Source organism: Hippocampus comes, unplaced genomic scaffold, assembly GCF_001891065.2.
Source record: "Hippocampus comes isolate QL1 unplaced genomic scaffold, H_comes_QL1_v1.1 scaffold437, whole genome shotgun sequence".
Classification (NCBI taxonomy): domain Eukaryota; kingdom Metazoa; phylum Chordata; class Actinopteri; order Syngnathiformes; family Syngnathidae; genus Hippocampus; species Hippocampus comes.
The window spans coordinates 24265-44794 of NW_017805699.1; the positions used below are offsets into that span (position 1 = coordinate 24265).

The following is a 20530-nucleotide window of genomic DNA, read 5'->3' on the forward strand; positions in this document are numbered from 1 at the left end:
TTCCTACTCCCTTTTAGACTGATAGTACCAATGTGTTTCAGCATGGGATATTAATTCGGTATTTTTTTTTCTCTGTTTCCTCCATATTTGTTAGTGAACTACATTGCAGATATCAACTTATTTCAAATACAGACAATATCAGTCCTTTGTTTTTCTACTTTCTTCTTTCAAAATTTTGCTGTAAATTGCGAATTTCTCCATTGTAAGCAATCCAAACTACATTGGCACATGGAGACCAAGCACCTGACATGAAAACACAAGCCTTTGGAGTGTTTGTTTTAAGCAAAAAAAGATTACCGCAAGATGGGATAAGCGCAGGGTTCTCAGTAGATAAGAAAACTACATTTATCATAGTGATGAGTTGCATTTTGAATCCTATGCCACTTCGTCAAAATATTTCTTTATGTAAAACTGGTCCAGCATAATTTTTTTTTTTCACGTTGGAACCACAACATTAAGCGACAAATACAAATGATATTTTCCTGGTGTGGCCTGTCCCACCTGTCCTGCTCCTTCACAGTCCTGACAAGGCTGGAGTAGAGCTGCTGCTCGGCCCTCAGCGCTTTGTTGAGAGCCTCGTGCTCCTGCTGCAAAGCTACGAGGTTGGGAAGCACCTGAAAACCAAGTAACCAATCAAACTTCAAACTGTTTTCTTTCCCATTTTCATCAACCAGAAAAGCGGTTGTAGATTTTTCAATTACTTCTTGCTGGCTGTCTCCACCAATCATGGTTCTCTCTCTTTCTGGGAGCCCCGAAGGCGATCGATCGATGCTGCCGCCAATGACCCGATCCGGGGCGAAATCACCTTGCGTGTCCCCTTGCGGGCCGAGGCGTTGTTGGAGAACCTGCTCAGAGAGCAAGACGTAACCATTAGGATTTGGGACAGTTGGGGAAGGAGTCGGATCACAAAAACATTCACAATTGGAAACTTTCCATGGGAAAAAACACGAGTGAATTTCAATAATTGAAGGTTGCCTCTACATGGGGAACTTAAATGAACTTATTTTTGTTTCCAATCTGGAATATTTTCTAAATACCTAGCCCAGGAAAGGAGCAATCAAAAGAAAATGCTCCTTCCATGAGAGACTTCTTACATGAATTATCTCATCCTTGGTCTCAAGGGTGGCAGTCAGGGACTCGATGTTGGCGGCCTGGCCTTCACTGCGGCCCTCCAGCTCGGACAGCAATGCCTGCAGCTCGGCTAAAGACATCTAGATGGACATAGTAGCACCAGTGAGTCGACATGAAAAGAAAGATTTCCCACATGATGAAGGAAAACAAGACCTTCAGTTCATTCTCCCTTTTCAGCGCTTTGTTGAGAGCCTCCGTTTTCTGTGCCAGCTCTTTCTTAAGAACTACAACAGTCTTCTTGGATAGTGGAATGTTCTCCACGCTGTCGTCGCTGTTCCTCCTGGAGAGTTCGGCTATGTTGCCAGGAAAAAAAAAAAAAAAAAGATATCAATGAAAAGTTACATGAATGTATCATGGTGTTATTCACGCTCACACACTCATACCCTGAATTAGCCTCACCTTGGCGCTCATCTAACTTCTCTTGCATGATCTGGATGGTTTGTCTTAGCTCCAGCACGTAATCTGGCTCCTTGTCGTGCTCCGTCTCCTGGCCACGGTGGAGGAGCCTCTGCAAAATTCAACCATGTCACAGAGTTGTCACTTCCAACTTGTCCAGTAATTAAAACAAGTCAAAATAAAGGACAGGATTACTGGCTCTGTGGGTGTTCTAATTTCATTTCCCTCCTCTTAGGCTTTCAAGTTAAGCACATTTGACAGCAGAGAGTCCCTTTTTATCCCGCGGGGGGCTTACTTCGATGACGCTGTCTTTTTCATTGAGGAGGAATCGCAGCTCTGCGGTTTCCAAAGATTCCTTCTGGGCCGCCGTGGAGCTTTGCCTCTCAGCGGCGGTGAGCTGATGGCTGTCGGACAGCTGCTTCCTCAGCTCCTGAATCTCTTGGGAACGCTCAGATAGCATGCGGTTGTAGTGCTCGGCAGACTCCTGATAAGATTATAGTTTAAAAAAAAAAAAAAAAAAACAGCGACAGATATATCATTTGTAAATCATTATTTTGACGTTATTGGTACTTCCCTAGCCTTAATCTTGGAACACTCAAAAACGTTTCTCGTCTTCTTTTGTATGAGTACTGTGTATTCTGTTTTTTTTAAGTCCATATTGTAGAAATAGAAGAGCAGAAATAGAGACTTTTGAAAAAAATAAGAATGTAGCAATTTTTTTTAGGAAACATTTCAGCTGGAAAACAGATTTTGTTGAGAAACTAAATATGTAAAAAAAAAAAAGGGGGGTGGGGGGAAAATAAGCCCATTTATTTAGAAAAGCAACCTTTTGAGAATAGATTATATACAGTATGTTTTTTTTAGAAAGTCTTTTAAGGAAAAAAATCGATTTTTCAAAGGAAATTATAGATGCTACCCTACTTTGCAAACAAATGTCATGTTCCATAAAGCTGTTCGTAGATAGGACTGGTCATGTTGCTATTTATCCATTTTTGTTCTGTTGTTATCATCGGTGTCTGCCTCCACTTGTCAAACAACAAAATGCAAAGGAATTCTAAAAGCAGTTTGTTTGTAAATCCGAATGCTTGGAAGTAGGGTAGCGTCTATTCATCCGAACGCTAGTAGATGCTTTTGCATTTAACCTTGATGAGTTGGTCCTTGCTACTAATCGTTGCCAGCAGTCCTTCCACGGCGACCTCGTTTTCGGCCACAAGCCTTTCCCTGGCTTTCACAGCCTCGGCCAGCATTGCCTCATTCACCTTTAACCTCTGGCCCATCTGCTCGGCCAAGTCGCGTGCGTGACTTTGCGACTGGCTCAGCACCGATTCGGACAATTCCTGCAAAAGGACGGGAGGTCGACATTGCGTGACACCAAGCTCAGGCATTAGCACATACGTGGACTGACCTCCAAGTCTTTGATCTTGCCGTTGAGGGAGAGCTGCAGCTGGCTAATGATGGAGTCTTTCTCTCTCAGCGACCTGTTCAGGTTGTCCTCCATGTCTTGCTTGGCCCTCTGCAGGTTCTTTAGTGTGTTTGCAAGGTGCTGCAGTTCCAGATCCTTCTCCTTGATCAGGCTATCAAAACTCTGAGCAGGGAAAATGCAACGGGTTTTAAGTGAAAATATTAAGTAAAATTGACTTTTGAATTACTTGTACTGCATATATAACTAATACCTGGATATAAATATAGTACATACAGAAACAAATGCATCTGTCTAATTCAAGTCTTGCTAGCTAAGATATGGTGAGATGTTTTATTAGCATTTTAGCTTGGTTAAATCGTTTGTCCGAGAATTATCTGAAGAACGTAGAGCACTAAATCTAACTCTCATCTACTCACATTAATAGTTTCTTCATTGTGCAACAGAATGTTCTTGAGCCTCTCGAGGTCCCTCTCCTTTACACGGAGTGACAGTTGCAGCTCATGGATTTTGTTGTCTTTCTCTTCGATGGCTGCAAATCTCTCATCCAGCGCTTGCTGTGAGTAGGCAGTGGTGAAACTCGTCATAAAATGCGTGTTATAACAGTGCCACATAAATGCCATCCCATTTTTGGCGTTTACCAGTATATGTTAGCATTACCGTTAAATGAGTAGATTTAAGGTCATCAACTTTAAACTTTTATCTCTAGGCACCAGCGAAAACTTTAAAATTTAAGGTTTAGTAAGGCTCACCTCTAGTGCCTTTTCCTTCTCTTTCAACCTTTGGCACAGCTTCGCGAGCATCCCGTCGTTTCCTGAGGGACTCTTGTTCTGCTCAAAATCTCTGACCGCGTTTATGTACTCCTAAAAGATCAAACCCCAAACCAGTTACAAAAAAAAGTATGCTTTTTGTTTTATTTGAATTATTACTGTTGTGTCACCTGTAACTGCTGCTCTTTATCAGCCAAGGTGAATGTTAGCCGCTGGATGGTGACTTCATGAGCGTGCACTTTTCTTCTGGTTTGGTCCAACAGCTCCTGGTACTGATGCTCCAGAGAGCTTTCCTTCTCCCCGATTTCATCGCTGAGCTTTTTCAGTTGGTTGGTAAGATCCTGGGGGGTGATGATGACAATATTTGAACACAGTGAACCCCTATGTAGGTTTTTCAACAAAATGTATATTTTTGACGGCTTTTTACAACATCCAGATGAGTGCTTGACTGATGTGTTGCTGCTCTGTTTGTGTTTGTTATAAAACTTGTTTGAAGGTTTATAACGACAGTAACATTGAAGCCAGTTTCTGTTAGCCTGTCTATAGTGTTTCACATCATATGTTAGCAATCAGCTAGCAGACTATCGTTACACGAAACGATAGCTTGCTTGAAAAGCAGCGCCTTTCTTTGTCACAGATTTTTGCCTCTTGTGGGTGGGATAGAGTAAGTCGTTTTTTTCATTTCCTTTCAATCAAGTCTCACATTCAAGGCTTTGTCTCCCTTCTTCTTCTGCTGCTGCAGGTCTTCCAACTGCACCTCCAGCTGTTCTTTTGCCTGCTGCAAGTCAGATAGCTCATGCTCCTTCCTGTCCAGGGCCCGCTGCAGCTTTTGGGCTTCGAGCACCTTGGCGTGGTGCTCGCCCTGGAGCTGGATCAGCTCTGTTTGCTTGGTCATTAATAGACTTTGGTGTTCTTCCGCTCCCTAAAGGAGGAAATGCAAGATACTATGTTGTTAAATCAAAGGTTTTCATGGTTTCTCCCTGGCCAGAAAAGACAAAACTTACCTGATATTTTTGCATCTGGGCCTTGTGCGCTGTCTCCCTGGCTTTGGCGAGAGCATCATCCCGGTCCTCGATCTCATGGCACAACTCTGCAATCTGTGCAGAGCCAAGAGGGACAGGGTGACACATTATTAATGTTGGGCTTCCAAAGAAGGTTCAATAAGTTTGTCTTTCAAGGCTTCACCTCTTTCTCTTTTTCTTTGATGACCTGTGTGAGCCCTTGAATAGTTTTGTCTCGCTTTAGCCCGTTTTTCTTCTCAGTTTGGAGTTCATTCTCACTCTTATCCAGCCTTCCTGACAGCATCTGTGTACAAACATTATTTAATATATTTTATGCAGAAGCACAAAACTAAACAAACAAACAAACAAAAAAAAAACAGCTTGAAATGCCATCTCAGTGTACAGTGTTTCCCCATGGTTCATTTTTGCTTTTCATTTTTCAGAAAACAGGTAAATCGGAATTTAGAGTCTTCACCTTCACAATGATCTACCACGTGCCACAATTGAGGTCTACTGGATGTGATGCAGCATTATCAAGAGTAAGAAGAATAAAAAGATCACCAACTGACCTCCAATAATATAGTAGTTGTCTTTTTGCCACAGAGCAAAGAGGAAAATATAACATCAAAGCTAATATCTGTTATTTTGCCTAAAATACAGCCCTATCGGCAGCCATATTGCGGAAAGTGTCTTAATTTAACATTTGTTTAAAGGTTACCATTTTTAAAAAATGGTCTAAAAAAACAGCTTGAAATGCCATCTCAGTGTACAGTGTTTCCCCATGGTTCATTTTTGCTTTTCATTTTTCAGAAAACAGGTAAATCGGAATTTAGAGTCTTCACCTTCACAATGATCTACCACGTGCCACAATTGAGGTCTACTGGATGTGATGCAGCATTATCAAGAGTAAGAAGAATAAAAAGATCACCAACTGACCTCCAATAATATAGTAGTTGTCTTTTTGCCACAGAGCAAAGAGGAAAATATAACATCAAAGCTAATATCTGTTATTTTGCCTAAAATACAGCCCTATCGGCAGCCATATTGCGGAAAGTGTCTTAATTTAACATTTGTTTAAAGGTTACCATTTTTAAAAAATGGTCTCTCTAAATGTTGCAGGTTTTCAACGCTTGTAGGTGGGTCTGGACCTCACTGTACCTTGGTTTCACTCTGGATTTCTTCCAGTGTCTTTGTCAGGTTCTCATGGGTACTTTTTGCCTGGGTGAGCTCTTCAGTCAGCTGCTTGTTGACGGACTCGAGTTGATGAACCTCGCTCTATTTGGCAGATTTGGAAAACAAAAAAAAAAAAGAAAAGAGGAAAGATAAATAACTCCCTTGAGTTCCACTAATATTTACCACCAGTGACAGTTTGCCCAGTTCGATTGCAGCAAAGAACTACCTCCGCTGTTGCAGGTATGTATTGGTCATCAAATTCTTCTGTTAGGTCATGGAGAGACTTCCACCGAGTCTCTCTGCGCATTCGCTTGTTACAGGCATAGAGATGTCCAACAGTGAACCTCTTCAAAACAGGGAGGCGACTCCCGGCCGGGACTGAAACGCTTTGTTTGCTGAGGCAGCGCAGGAGCTGGATCAAGTCAGAGATGACCGAGGGCTGCCGTGAGGATCTGCGCAGGAGCATTTTAGCTTGAGCCTTTCCCACTGGATCATCAGCGGCAGCGTTTCTGAAGATAAACGTCTTAGGCTCTCTAACTTTTGTCTTACGTGGCGTAGTTTCTGCAGTGTCAAAGTCTCGATTGAGGGACTGCAAGGATGCAGAACGGCCTTTGAATCCGGACCGAGGGAACGTGCCCTTGGAGTGGACCAGGTCCAGGTACATGCTCTGAGAGCTGCCACGCGAGCCCCGCAAACCAAAGCTCTTCATCGAGATGTCCAGCCCCACAGTTGATCCCATCCTCCATTTCTTGAGACCTGAACGTCCCGGGAAAACTCCTTTGCCCACGAGTCGATCCAGACTCACACATCTCCTCATGCAGTGACTACTGCCGCTCTCCCTGGGCGATTGTGTCTCACTGGGGAGCAGACTCGCGGCCTCGTCGTCAAAACTGGCCGCCCCGGATGACCTGAGGGGAGTTTTTGAGCGGACGCTCTCCTCGTCGCTCTTTTCCTGGTCGGGGTTGTGTTTGTTGTAGACATGGATGATGCACTCGATCAGATGAGCCTTCTCCGCTTGTATTTTCAGCACTTTGCTGTTGTGCTGTTCCTGCAGCTGGCTGAGGTTCACGTCACACTGTATCACCTTCTCCAGCTGGAATACACATTTCCCACAGAGGAACTCTCCGCGGCCGTCGCGGGTCACCTCCCAGCCGAGCACGTGTGACAAAATGATTTGCAGCTTCCTCTTTGCGGATGAGCTGAAGATCCAACGACACTGGTTGCCAACCAGACGACCATTGCAAATGCGACACAAGTCCTTCATCTCGCCTTTAAGATTCGTCCACATAAAAGAGGTCCAAAATGGCCATTGCTAAAGATCCTCTCTCTGTCAGCCACGGAAGAGCGACCCATCATTGTCCAAACCACAGGAGAGAATGAATGATTACAAAGCACTGTAAGCACTAAGCCTTGAATAATCCCCGCTCCTGCCTCTGTTCCACTCACATCCAACGGCAGTCGATCAGGTCAAATCCTCTGAGGTTACCGTAGTAATCTTTGTTATGGCTGACGCCTTACCAGCTCTCAAAAAGCTCCCTCTGGATGCTGCATTACTGTATGCAGCATCAGCTTTGAAGGTGGTAGGGGGCCGCTGGAGACTGGACTGGCCAATTTTCTAAAATATCCACTTAAATGAGGCATCTTCTCGCAATCATTGTTGTCACATATCCCATTACACCGAAATCCAGAGGATGCCACCGAAAGAGCCTCTGGTGATGCCAGACAAGTTATACTACACGCAAACTGACGAATGCCGAGTGGTGAGCTTGGCTTTTCAGTCAATATGGATGGCCATAAATAACCGACTCCAGACAGGGCTGATAATCCGGTTTTAACTTTGTGACCCGGGACCTGCCTCCAATACCTGATGAGGGGCCGTAAACTCAGCTTAATGAGCGAGTTCACCATGTTCTATGTGCAAAGTAGGGAGAGCTTGTAAGATGTTACAGAGTGGCAAGATGAATTGCTGCTACTACTCTGGGCTAAAAATTAGCCAAACCGTCAGTTAAGAAGTAGAAACGGTACCCAATTACACAAGGAATTTTCGCTCCCACAGAGCAGAGAATATATACAGTATGCCTCTGAGTACTATTCTTTGCTCTGTTTGCATTAAAGTATCAGTTGTTTGACAGTTAATACCATGACAAGAATGGCAACTTCCATTAGACTCCCTACGGCATTTTACAGTATATGGAGAACTTTTCTTGACTTAACTGACACTGAGCTTTTGAGTGGAAGCAGAATAGATGAGATTTATATAACAGGATGACACAAAGATGCAAAGAGATTCCACTGGCCTGAAGAGCCGAGGGACAAAAAAAAAAAAAAAAAAAAAAGAAAAAGAACCACCCTGGGGGCACCGGCCTGAAAAGCCGGGGGAAAAAAAAAAAAAAAAAAAAAAGGAAAAGCACCAACCTGGTGGTCAGGTTTTATTTTGTCCTTTTCTCTGAGTAGTTCGTCCCTCAGGGCCTAGGAGTCAAAACAAGCGATTGGCGTGATGTCAAATGTACTCCGAGCAATGAGATCAATCCATCGAAAGAAAGTCACACCTGTAGTTCATCTGTTAGCTGTTTGACTTGATCAGAAGAAACCATGTCCATCTCTCTGTGCCTGTTGTTGGTCTGACGGAGCTCGGCTTCTTGATTTGTTAAGGTTATCTTCAGCTGCTCAATGATGCTGACGGGGGAAAACAACAATGAAACATCCCCAAACACGAATGTGAGCGTTAGCCTTGTTCTTGATGCTTACCAATCCTTCTCCTGCAGGGCCAGCTGTAGGTCTTGCATGGAGCCGGGCAGTCCCACGAATTGGAGCTGCTTCTCCATGTTGATGTTTTTGAGCTTTTCTTGCTCAGCGATGGCAGCCATCTTCTCCACCTCATCTTCAGCTGTTCGCAGGGACTGATGCATGAAAGAAAAACAAAAACATTTGTGCCACCGTTCTCCCACTCCTGTCGTACAGGTGGCGGTCATGATGTTTTGCAAATGCCTCGATAGTTAAACTCACTTCTTCCAGTTCTGCAATCGTCTTGTTGAACGAGTCACGGAGCGCATCCATGTCACGCTGCGCTTGCTCTCTGATGCGCTGTGGCTCACCAGTCTCTCGACCAGCCAGACTCTCCAGCGCTTTGCTGCCAAAGCATTCACAGATGTGGCTTAGCTGATCACTATGTATCAAAGTTTACAAACCTGGACGGCGGATGGAGCTCTTACGACGCAGATACGAGCAACTCCTGCTTCTCTGCCATGTCTCTCTTCATTGACTCCAATTCCACTTTCAACTCAATATTCTGTGAAGAGAAGACATTCAGTCTATTGTGCCAACCCCAAAAGACTGAACTATTTAATTTCGTGTGGACATGGGTGGCATTGACACAATAACATTGTGTTAATAATTACCATAACTTCGATGCTAATTTCCATTAGCTCATCAATGGCGTATTGCATCACTTTAGCATTAAGCTACTGGACTTATTACATGGTTTGGTTGAACGTATTGGTGTTTAAATAAACAATGTTTGAATGTATGTATTTTGTGTGTCAGTTTTACAGTAAATACAGTGACAACACAAAGATATGCGGTATTGAGATTTTGTTTTGCTACCGTTTTGAATATGTCCTCTGTGGAGTCGTTGCATTTCTGCTGCATGCGCTCCTCCATGAAGTAAATGCGCAGTTTCAGGTTGAAGTTCTCCTTCTTCAGCGCGGTGATTTGCTGTGGACAAAAGCAAACAAACACATTAGCACCTTATTACTACGAGCCACTCCTGTTGTTTTTGTCCCTAATGCAATCGTCTCGAGTTTGCAAAGAAAGGTAAAACTAATCACGTTGACTAAAATCTGTGAATCACATGGGTAGAACAATTGTGTATTTGTCTGTGTTGTTCAAATGAATGAAGCCCTTCATCATGCTTGCATGTGAAAGCCAGGCCAACTGTGCATCATTGTGCTGCGGGGCTCTGAGCAGCATGCATCTGGAAATGGGAGGTGGGGCGGGCTGTGTGGGATGGGGGTGCAGTCTGCTCCCTTCCAGTCCATAAAACATCTCAATCTGCAACCATCAGCCAGGCAGTTCAGGCCATGTCTGAAGGTCAGCATGCCTCATACATCCCCCTCCTCTTTTTAAAAAAATGTCCATAAATGGTTTACTGTGGTTCAGGTGGAGTATCATGCAATGGAACGTGGAGGCAACAATGGACACAACGGTCAATGGAAGCATCTGTACATGGAGACTAGCTAACTAACTAATTACCCAACTAACTTAAGACACAAAATTGTTCAAAAGTCGAATTTCCTATTTTTTTGTAACTAGTATAATTTTGTACGATAAGATAGTTAGCTAGTTTGCTAACTAGTATGGTGTAGATTTTTTTAAAGTGGATCTGTACTAGTGTTGTTTTGTGTGACCCGACTAACTAATTTGTGTCATGTATCTTTCGTATAATCTGACTGACTGACCAACTAGTGATGTGCAGTTTTTGTATGTTATCTAACTGGGCAAACTAGCTAGCTGATGTAGTGTAGCTAACTGAATAAATAGCTGGCCAATTAACTCTTAGTATAACCAACCAACCAACCATCAAACTACAAAATCGATTAAACAAAAAAATAAAATAAAAATCACATATTCAATGTATGCATGACCTAACCAACTAGTATAAATTTGCACAAGCGAACTAGCTAGCGAGCTAAAAAGTGTGGCATAGATTTTCTATACAAGTGTTTTGTGGAACCTAACTATCTTGTATCGTGGTGTGTGTGTGTGTGTGTGTGTGTGTGTGTGTGTGTGCGCGCGTGTGTGTGTGTGTGTGTATTCTGACTTAACTAGTGAAGTTCAGTTTTTGTGTAATCCAGGGGTGTCCAAAGTCGGTCCTCAAGGGCCGCTGTCCTGCCTGTTTCCCAGCTCTCCCAGGAGCAACACACCTGATTCAAATAATCAGGAATGTTCTAATGCTGGCTGATGACCTGATCATCTGAATCAGGTGTGTTGCAGCCGAGAGAGATGGAAAACAGGCAGGCCAGGAGCTGGACATGCCTGGTGTAATCGAACCAACTAACTAACTAACTGGACGAACGAGACTTCTCGGGAAACAATTACTGCAGATGCAAAGCATTTACATTTTCATAGTCCTTCATGGTGAGGGCTTTGATGGGGGACATCTTCCCGGGACAGGACAGTGCTGTTGAGACAATAAGAAAGTATTACTCACAAGACCCTCTCACATTTTTTTTCCTCCGTAATTATCAGTGCCTGCTATCAGCCGCATACTGTACCCGATACGGTACTTGCCCCTCCATATCAAAGACAATTGCTCTCGTTTTTTTTTCTCATAAACTTGAGCGTATCTGAAGCTCGTCTGCAACAACGATTATGAATCAATGTACAACGTAATCTTTGCGATAATCTGGTAAATCGGCATTGACCGATTGGACACCTTAGCTGGAGATGTTTGATTTTATTTGTGATTCAACAATTATTTTGGCTTTTGCAAGAACTGAATTAGGTCTGGGCATTATGTTTTTTTTTAACATGAATTTGATTTTTTTGTAAAATTAATTCACATTTTTTTATATGGAAAAAAAAAACCCAAACCTTTTGGGGCACCCTTTTATATGCACTGAACCTCTCATTGTCAAGGCGGCCTCTGTCGTACTTTGCATCCTTGTCACATTCGCAAGTTATGAGACGAAAGAATCATCAGGGGGAGCGCCTAATTAGACTCTTGCGGCCGATCGCTTTGCTCATGTTTGAAAACGGCAAACAACAGCGGTGGCGTTAATGAACACACAAGGGAAACGTCGACAAACAAAAAAAGGGAAGCTTTGCCATACCTGTCATGACGCCCGTGGTGGAGTGGCTACCAGCATTGATCGAGTCCGGGAGGCTGCAGCTGGATATAAAATCATTTGGTGAGCTGTATCAAAGGGCATCCAATCATGAGTTGCTGCATGACATCACAGCTGTGTACACGCTGAAGAGCAGTGCTTTTTTTTTTTGTTGTTTTTGTTTGTTTTTTTTTTTAAAGAAAACCTAGCAGTGTTTAATCATTACTCACGCTAGCCGCTTGCACACAGCCCTACGGACACTCTCCAGAAATAGCTCAAGAACGACTCTCTGCTTCATTTACATGGCCCAGCTCTCGCTTGTTCACTCTCACTGCGTGTGACAGACACAGCATGTGCCAGTGGCAGCCGAGCTCTCAAATTCAGGACAGAGAACACAGGAAACTTTGCTTTGGTGCTAGGACAAGAAGAGCACTGTGGTGAGACCAATGTGATGGTGCCACTTCACCCCTGCCCCAAAAATACACAATTCTGGCGAGACACATCTGCACAATCTCAACAACACAATGTGCTTAAGTAAGCTTCAGCAAAAAAAAAAAAAAAAAAAAAAAAATCCTGGTTAGCCTGGTTTTGGTTCAAGTGGTTGCTTTCTAGTTCATGACCCTTGACACCTGACCCCTGGTGAACGAATAAAACTATGTGAGGCTGCTTTGAGCAACTGTCACAACAACACTTGGAAAACAATTCACCCCCTTTTTTTTTTTTTTTTTTTTTAAATATTGGTCACCAAGCACTCTACTCTATTTGTGACATGAGTACTTCTGTACACTGCAACAATAATAATGAGTCGCGACCGCTAAACTCCAGTAAAGTGCATGCGAGGGGCAGCCCTTCTTTTTACATCTGCAAATCCAAAACAATCATTGCGCGCATACGTTAGTGTTGCATAGTATGCCGGTATTAGAAAAATACTGCGATACCTCAAACATCAAGAATGAAAACCTCATATTTTGACTACTGATACTTTGTACCTTTCAGCAATATATGTGCTGCTAAGTGTGCTTATTTTACTGCTAAAAATATGTACAGTATTAGTCATGTGTACTTTATTCAGCCTCCAACTTTCATTTGTATTATTTGGCATGGATGTCTGCTTATGACAAAATAAACAGTTTACATTTATGCTTGGATATGATACGTTTCCATTAAATTACCGGGTACCGTCAATTCCCGGTTAATTGCCATAAATTACATGGAAAACAGTTTGATCATTCCCCATTTTAACTCATCATGGAAACGCTCCAGAAAGTCTGACAAAAAACACACAGTAAAGACTTCAAAGAAGTCATCACACATTTCCTGTGCAGATGAAGAGGAAGCATGCTAGTGCATGTGACAGATTTTGAAAAACAACAAAACAAGATACGAAACAACAATCATCACTATGCTTGCTGCCATATTAAGGAGCACAAGTATTAAGTAGGCACTGTTAGTGACACAGTTTGAAAGAAGCATCTGGATTTACCAGACCCAAACAAGAAACAGTACAACAACGACTTCCTCTTTTCGCCTTTCTGCTAACCACTCATCCGCTTTCCGACCAGTTTATCCGAGTCACCGCCAGTCACTCACTAGGCAGCACAATTTGTCGTAACTCACACCGCACCGATCAGCTAACATCTTGGATTACTCTGACGGCACGCTTGCCACCTGGATGCCCTCCTAAGCTCAAGGTTAGGGATGCTTGGACTAGATACATGCAGCAGGAGGATCTATAGGGCTACAAACTTAACAGTACACGAGCACAGCAGCAGTAGCCGTAGTTGTAGCAGTAAAGCAGAGATAAATGAGGCTCTTTCACCTACCGGAAAGGCGCACTTTGCTCTCCCCAATGTCGCTGCGAGTAAGCAGGAGGGTAACAAGCAACATGACAAGTAAGTGCACCACTGTGGATGTTACTGTGCGAGGAGGCGGAGACGCCTCATTGAGTGGGATGGCCCTTTGCTGTAAAAATGGCTGTGTGTCCGCCATCTTGGATGTGGCTGATGTGATGCATAAATTGACCCAAGTGGTACCTTGACTTCTGCATTTAACTTGTTCCCTGACCAAGAAGATGACTCAATGTGATCAAATTGCCACATAGAAATCAAGTGAAATCACACTAATCCACTCATCAAAACAAAAAAAAAACTTTTTTGTGACTGGTTTCAATAAAGAAAATGTCAATGATGGTGACTTTCAGATGGCCTTATTTGTACTGTATTTGCTTTCAGTTTGGCCTTGTTTTACTCTGTGAGAGAGTGAAAGAAAGAGAAAGAGAGAGAGAGAGAGAGAATAAAGAGCACTAAGATTTAAATTTCACTGTTTTTCTTTTATCATTTTGAAGTTTTTATTAAATTTCTCTACCGATAATGGTAATGACTAGAGCCACGTTACCACATACAATATGGGGCGACGTCCACGTACGATTCTGCGAGCAATGGGGATTCTAATGTACATATCTAATGTATCTCACTCTGCCCCCCCCCCCTTTACTTCCGCAGTCGTGCACAAATGGTTCCAGCCAATCAGCACCGGGCCTGTATGATTGACGTTAGTAGATCGGACCGTGATACATCATATTAATCACATAATAACGGGCTGATGGACACGTGTCATTATTATCGATAAGTCGCACCAACTTGAGTTAAAAAGGGCGCTACATGTAAAGTACCCAGAGGAAAAAAAGTCCTGTGAAAAGTACGCAATGGGCTATGCGTAGCTATCAATGCGTGGCACACGAAACACGGCTCGATACACCGAAATGCAAGATAAATTTCAGTATGTATCCAGTTCGTAGACGGAGCCGAAGCAACTTGTATTATTCTATGTTCGCTTTAGGTAGCCACGCAGGCATGCTAATTGTTAGCCGGCTAAGCTCAAGACTTTTTCCCCCCTTTCTTTCGCTGTTTTACCTTCCGTTCAAGTCAACGGGGAGAGTCTGGTCGTCGCCCACCACCGAGTCCATGGTAGTATTTGTGGTTTAGTTGGTGCTCTCCGAGCGGCGTCGTGGCATTTTCAGTGTTCAAATGTGCCTTCTTAATGCTGGAAAAGCGGGACGGGATTCAAAATAGTCCAGGCTACCGCCATCATGCTAGAACTGACGTCACCTTGGTGCATGTTGGAGGCCGGCGGTGTCTTCGGAGAGCGTCAGAGATAGTCCCAGGCAGCGGAGTTCACCACAGCAAGAGTGATTTTAAATGCGGCAAAGCAGAATTACAATGACTCAATGCCAGGGCTGGTTATAATTTATAAAAAAATAATTTATTTTGGTGGAATCTATCTTGATTCAATTGCTAGTAGAGGGTTCATATGGAGGATATTGCAACTTTGCGAGTGTCGTTGAATGCGTCGTGTAACTGGGTGGATACTGGCAACGTGCTATTGGCCAAAACAAACATTTCAGGTCGGTTTGTGGCAGTTTGAAAAAAATGGCTGTCAAATAAAATAATTTCTCTGTATGTAGCATCAGTCATGTGGCATTTTGCGCTCTTCTTGTAGTGGGATGGGCTTTACTAAATATAACTTTTGATTTTAATGTTCGTCGTACGTTGCCTGACTTCAAAGGCAGCCACGTCAATCCGTCAACAATGGCGGCCTCAAGGGTCGATACTGTGAATTACAAAAGGGCAACAAGTGTTAGGCGTTAAAAAATATGAACTCGACCAAATTCTAACAGAAGAGGTTTCTACCTGACAGTGACGATATGTATAAAATAATCAAGACAAAATACATTTCATATTTTCTAGCGAACTTTGGCCAACTATTTTTTTGTACTTCCAAGCTCCGGCCTTCCTGTGTGGAGTTTGCATGTTCTCCTTGGGCCTGTGTGGGTTTTCTCCGGGTACTCCGGTTTCCTCCCACATTCCAAAAACATACATGGTAGGTTAATTGAACACTCTAAATTGTCCCTAGGTGTGACTGGTTGTTTGTCTGTGCATGCCCTCCAATTGGCTGACGACCAGTGCATGGTGTACCCCCACCAACTGTCCAAAGATTGCTGGTATAGACTCCAGCACGCCTACAACCCTTGTGAAGATAAGTGGCCTGGATCAGGGGTGTCAAACTCCGGTCCTGGAGGGCCGCTGTCCTGCATGTTTTCCAAGTCTCCCTGTTGCAACACACCTGATTCAAATGAACAGGTTCAATGTCAGGCTTGCGCAGAGCTTGTTGATGATCTGATCATTTGAATCAGGTGTGTTGCAACAGGGAAATTTGGAAAACATGCAGGACAGCGGCCCTCCAGGACCAGAATTTGACACCCCTGGCCTGGATAATGGATGGATGGATTTACCTTTTTATTACATTTTGAACAGGGGGTATAGATGAGATAACGTTTTAGTGTTATAAATGAGTAAGAACTTCAAATAAACATCCACACGAAAATTGAAAGTCTTTATTGAACAAATGGAACGCCAAGTAGAGAGCAGAGACCGATAACGTTTGCAGCGTGAGATAGTTTCACTTCATAATAATGTTATTATATTCCCAAAACAGGCTGGTTGTATTCACAAAGGCAAACGGAAAACCTTATTCACCTTTTGCTTGGATGTCATGCACAAAATGTCAGGTTTCCTCAGCTTGATTTCATGTCTACAACACACTTAGAAAACATAAACAAACCAAAACAACAAGACATAAGTAACAGTTCACATATTTTGCATTTTGTTTTTCCTTAAAAACACAAATAGAATAGCACCTGATACAGTACATGGTGGATTATCATAGAGAAACAAACAAAGACATTTATCATTTATTTTGCAATAAATTTGTTCTCTGGAGCCCCAAAATGTACACATAAGGAAAAAAAAGTATGTATGTGTGTGTGTGTGTGTGTGAAAAAAAAAAATATATATATATATATATATATATATTTCTTTTTTTTTTTTCATTCTTCGAGGAGAGTCGACAGAGATATTTGCTGGTCCACAAATTAAATAATATTAAATTAGCAGGGAGAGGGATCCACGGTCTACAAACATGTTTTTTGATGACTATTACATATACAGCTGCTGCATGGGGTGCTTTGTACAACGAAATTATATAACATTTAAAAAATAAAACTTGCTTGATACTGCACAAAGTTGTATCACCTAAGAGCTTTTCACAACCAACAGGATAACTGTTTGAAAACTACAATTATCGAAACCAGGGCAATACACACTGTGTGTGTTTTTTATTTTATATATATATATATATATATATATATGAAATTAATCCAAGCGAGCCTACACGATGAACACAACAGAATGTGTGAGCAGAAAGGTGTAATTACAGCATAATTGTTTTGCACCTTTTGTTCATTTACGATTGAAGAAAAATGTGTGTGGATGCAAGGATCCCAAAGTGACCCCCCCCACCCAAAAACATTAAAAAAATAAAAATTAAAATCAACAAGAAAACAAAACCTCAATTTTTGTATTCATATTTTATATATACCCCGCCACCCCAATGACTAAAGCTGCAGATATTCACATCAGTGGCATGTATAACAAGTATTTTCTCACACCACTGAGTTTTACAATCTCCCTTTTGGAGTGCACACTAACAATAAATACACATGTGATTTCTGCCAGAAAAAAAAAAAAAAACCCTCCCTGCCAAGAAAAAAACCTCCCTACAAAAAATAAAGACAAGAGTAATATTGGAAGGAGATGAGCACCAAAATAAAATATAATAAAACACACTGCCCCTCTCATTTCAATTTAACCTGTAATATTATCTTCTCCTTTTCTATTGCACTTGAAGATGAGATAAACATGAAGGGAAATCATAAGAATACATATATGTACATTATTTTATTATATTTTCTTTGTAGTATTTCATAATGAATTTTCCTTTCTTGTTGTATACAGAATGTATACAAAAATAAAATTTAATTATAATCCGGTCCAATTGATGGGCCCACGAGGCATCCCTCCACTTTGAAACGTTCCAGAGAGATGATACAGGCCCATTTTTATTTATTTTTTTTTTGCTTTGTTTGTTTCACGGAGGAGCCGGAAGAAGCTATGGAGAAGATATTAGTGCAAGAACTCCCCCGGCTCCTTTTCTACTCGCCCTCAACAAAAGGTTGGCACAAGCTGGAGGGAAGGCTGGGCTGGACTTGGCTGGTACCAGGGTGACCACTGAAAACTCCACCAACATGACACTTCCCGGGTCACACGAAGCACACGGGACCAATCTCCAGGTGGTAGTGCGATCCACGGCTGGTCTCAGGAAGATGGACCACATCAATCACAGGGAGCAGGGACGGGTCCATGGAGCGGAATACGAAGCGGGCCTGGTGCCAGCGGCCATCTTTCATCTATAAGCACATTCATCCTTTTTTAAGAAAACACATTTCGCACTGATGCATCCTATTCTGAAATTATAATATTTGTGCCATGAAATTGTTTTCTATTATTACTCCCAAGAGTAAAGTCTTTTTCACGTTGTAGTATTTCCGTGAGCTGTACTGCTTTCAGTAAGTCAAAAACAAAAAGAATGACACATTGTGTTTTTAACCAAACCCATAACTCACAAAACTCTACTAGTTCAATGCTTACACAGTATGCAAAAATAAAAAAAATAACGAAGACAAGCTAACGAAACTAGCGTCACAGTAAGCAATACAGGGTTCGTCAAGGATTCAAAATTGCTTTCAGGATTAGCAAACACACTGGCTCAATCTAGACTATAATTTATTTGTCTTTGAAGTTGTCATTTCAACTAGTAACAAAACACAGTGATAATGACAAAGACCAGGAGATCAAGGACATACCCAGCAAGAGTCCTCAACCACATCAGGCTCCAACTGTCCTCCGGCCTCAAATATCTCGCCGGTCCACGCCTTGAAGCGCACCGAGGATTCCCGGGAAGCCGGCAAATGCTGAGCAGCTCTCCAGACAGAGACGTTCAAGCAGTGGATGGTGACATGCTGGACAGCCTCGGTGCTCAGCAGGTGGAGGAAGTTCATCTGGACGCGGCCGACGTTGACTGCTGGCTGCAAAGAAACACACAACATCTGTACAATAGTGCCACGTAATTCTGTACACTTGATTGCCATATGTGTCAGCATGTTTTTGGATACCTTGGATACAGTTATTGGTTTCAGACAAGTCTGCCCGCCGCCCGTGAAGTTGCAGGAGACTTCGATTGTGTCGGACATGCAGCCGAGGTTAGGGTCAATCCAATAAATGCCTGAAATCATGACAAAGCGATGGGTTAACATTAGAACAGAGGTTGAATTGTTAGCACGGGAGCCTCGCAACAAGAAGGCTCCTGGTTTAAATCCTTGCTGTAGCAATTGTTTGAGGGGTTATAATTACAGTAACAGCTATGCTAATGCCGCATTATATATTAGCTTTAAGCTAGTAGACTTTTGCTGGACTGTAATTAGTAATTAGCTCATAATTTGCATGTGTTTTATGAAACGTACAAAAATGACAGATAACTTGAGCTAGTCACTAGCTTTCTGTGGCTAGCTAACTAGCAGTCAGCACCTAACTGGCATTCATTTTGAGAAATCACAAAAAATAAACAATCGCGGTTAGCCACATACAACTTTTCATTCTTTTCAATTCCTCAGTGATGTTATACGACCCTTTTGTGACAAAAGATTGAGGACAAGTGCTGAGAATCACTTTAAAATTTTGGTTTGATCATTTTAAATTTGTTTTATAAGTTTAAATTAAAACATGTTTGAATTGTACCATCTTAACAACTTTGCATACCATCGTTTAGCTTTTGTTCACAGCTGAGCAGGTCCCTGCAGATGCGGGCAGGATTCTCCCTGGTGCCCAGTGGGTTCTTCAGGCTCTGGATCAGATTAGTGAGGTAGTGGAGGGTCTTGAAGATCTCTGCACCCTGGTCCAGCATGGGCAGGTCCATCACTAGCTTATTCTATCAACCAAATACAGCAAGAGGGTAAAATACCTACTTCTGATTAGAGGATCGACCAACTCTGAAATTCACAACTCCAGAAAAAAAAAGGTTGGGATATTGGCGCTTGAGTGTGTTTTAGGATCACCCAGAAATGTCACCCTAATGCCCGGTATCCATGACTTTATGAGAGTAGTCTAATAGTTGATATTACTTCCGAACCTCATTCCTGAGCTGGCTGTGCGAATCCATATACAAAAGACCTTCCTCTTTCTGAAGGGGGAAAACAACAAGTTGTTATGGTTTAATTATTATCTGTGGGCATAATGTTACGATCAGGCAAAACAATCTTACAAACGATGGAGGCACACGCATGGGACCCTAGGAGGAAGAAAAAGAACACAAAGAATGAACACAAAAACCTCACATGATTCAACTGAATTAAAGTCTAAAAAAAATCTTACTGGTGGGCCACGGCGTCCACGAGGTCCGGTAGCTCCCTAACCAAGACAAAAACACGCATGCTAGGTGAGCCTTTATGCTTCAAGTCAACAGAAAAAATACAATCTAAAAAGCATGCAGAACTTACCCTCGGTCCTTGTACTCCCTGGTTGGAGAAAATAGGACAGAAGAAAAAAAAAGTTAAACGATGTTTTACATCACAACATGGGAACACGATAGTTTCATAAACATAATAATTACCATAGCACCACGGCTGCCTTTCTCTCCCCTTGGGCCCTGGAAACAAACACATGATAACCATCAATATATTCAGAGAATTCTTTGGAAGTCTAAATCACGTATACAAAATAAGTAAATAAATAAATACAAGCTCTTATGTTAGGTCTGTGTCGCCAATAATAGTGAATAATAGTATACTGCGTGGTACATACTGCGCTTCCACTGGGGCCAATAATTCCTATAGGGCCCATGACACCACCCCGGCCCTGATTG

At 42.4% G+C, this 20530-nt stretch overlaps 3 protein-coding genes across 12 annotated transcripts in view; all 3 read right to left on the reverse strand.

The window, feature by feature from the left end:
- cdk5rap2 (CDK5 regulatory subunit associated protein 2) overlaps positions 1–14977 on the reverse strand; it is a 32312-nt gene extending 17335 nt beyond the window's left edge. For 3 of the 10 annotated variants that reach the window (XM_019882601.1, XM_019882599.1, XM_019882593.1), the window contains exons 1-24: positions 14629–14974; positions 11723–11805; positions 11009–11070; positions 9495–9605; positions 9104–9180; positions 8898–9021; positions 8640–8791; positions 8441–8567; positions 8307–8360; positions 5877–5993; positions 4903–5022; positions 4722–4814; positions 4421–4639; positions 3888–4058; positions 3700–3810; positions 3367–3504; positions 2933–3112; positions 2670–2864; positions 1823–2011; positions 1531–1639; positions 1285–1424; positions 1095–1211; positions 702–845; positions 502–614 (exon numbers count right to left, since the gene is read on the reverse strand). In XM_019882601.1, the coding sequence (XP_019738160.1) occupies positions 502–614; positions 702–845; positions 1095–1211; positions 1285–1424; positions 1531–1639; positions 1823–2011; positions 2670–2864; positions 2933–3112; positions 3367–3504; positions 3700–3810; positions 3888–4058; positions 4421–4639; positions 4722–4814; positions 4903–5022; positions 5877–5993; positions 8307–8360; positions 8441–8567; positions 8640–8791; positions 8898–9021; positions 9104–9180; positions 9495–9605; positions 11009–11070; positions 11723–11805; positions 14629–14681 (2999 nt within the window). In that variant the 5' untranslated portion in view covers positions 14682–14974. Of the gene's footprint in view, positions 1–501; positions 615–701; positions 846–1094; positions 1212–1284; positions 1425–1530; positions 1640–1822; positions 2012–2669; positions 2872–2932; positions 3113–3366; positions 3505–3699; positions 3811–3887; positions 4059–4420; positions 4640–4721; positions 4815–4902; positions 5023–5876; positions 5994–8306; positions 8361–8440; positions 8568–8639; positions 8792–8897; positions 9022–9103; positions 9181–9494; positions 9606–11008; positions 11071–11722; positions 11806–11946; positions 12241–13539; positions 13643–14628 lie in introns of those variants that run through there. The other 7 variants (XM_019882595.1, XM_019882596.1, XM_019882594.1 and 4 more) reach the window with 6 other exon arrangements.
- On the reverse strand, positions 6007–8221 carry LOC109523438 (uncharacterized). The gene has a single exon (XM_019882604.1). The coding sequence runs from the start codon at positions 7177–7179 to the stop codon at positions 6064–6066; it is 1116 nt and encodes a 371-aa protein (XP_019738163.1). The 5' UTR covers positions 7180–8221; the 3' UTR covers positions 6007–6063.
- Positions 14978–17661: 2684 nt separating the features above from the next.
- Positions 17662–20530, reverse strand: part of LOC109523439 (collagen alpha-1(XXVII) chain B-like) — a 69991-nt gene continuing 67122 nt past the window's right edge. Inside the window, exons 52-61 of the mRNA XM_019882605.1 lie at positions 20470–20523; positions 20279–20314; positions 20166–20183; positions 20041–20076; positions 19931–19957; positions 19799–19849; positions 19429–19597; positions 18786–18895; positions 18477–18698; positions 17662–18020 (exon numbers count right to left, since the gene is read on the reverse strand). Of these exons, the coding sequence (XP_019738164.1) occupies positions 17874–18020; positions 18477–18698; positions 18786–18895; positions 19429–19597; positions 19799–19849; positions 19931–19957; positions 20041–20076; positions 20166–20183; positions 20279–20314; positions 20470–20523 (870 nt within the window). The 3' untranslated portion in view covers positions 17662–17873. The remainder of the gene's footprint in view (positions 18021–18476; positions 18699–18785; positions 18896–19428; positions 19598–19798; positions 19850–19930; positions 19958–20040; positions 20077–20165; positions 20184–20278; positions 20315–20469; positions 20524–20530) is intronic.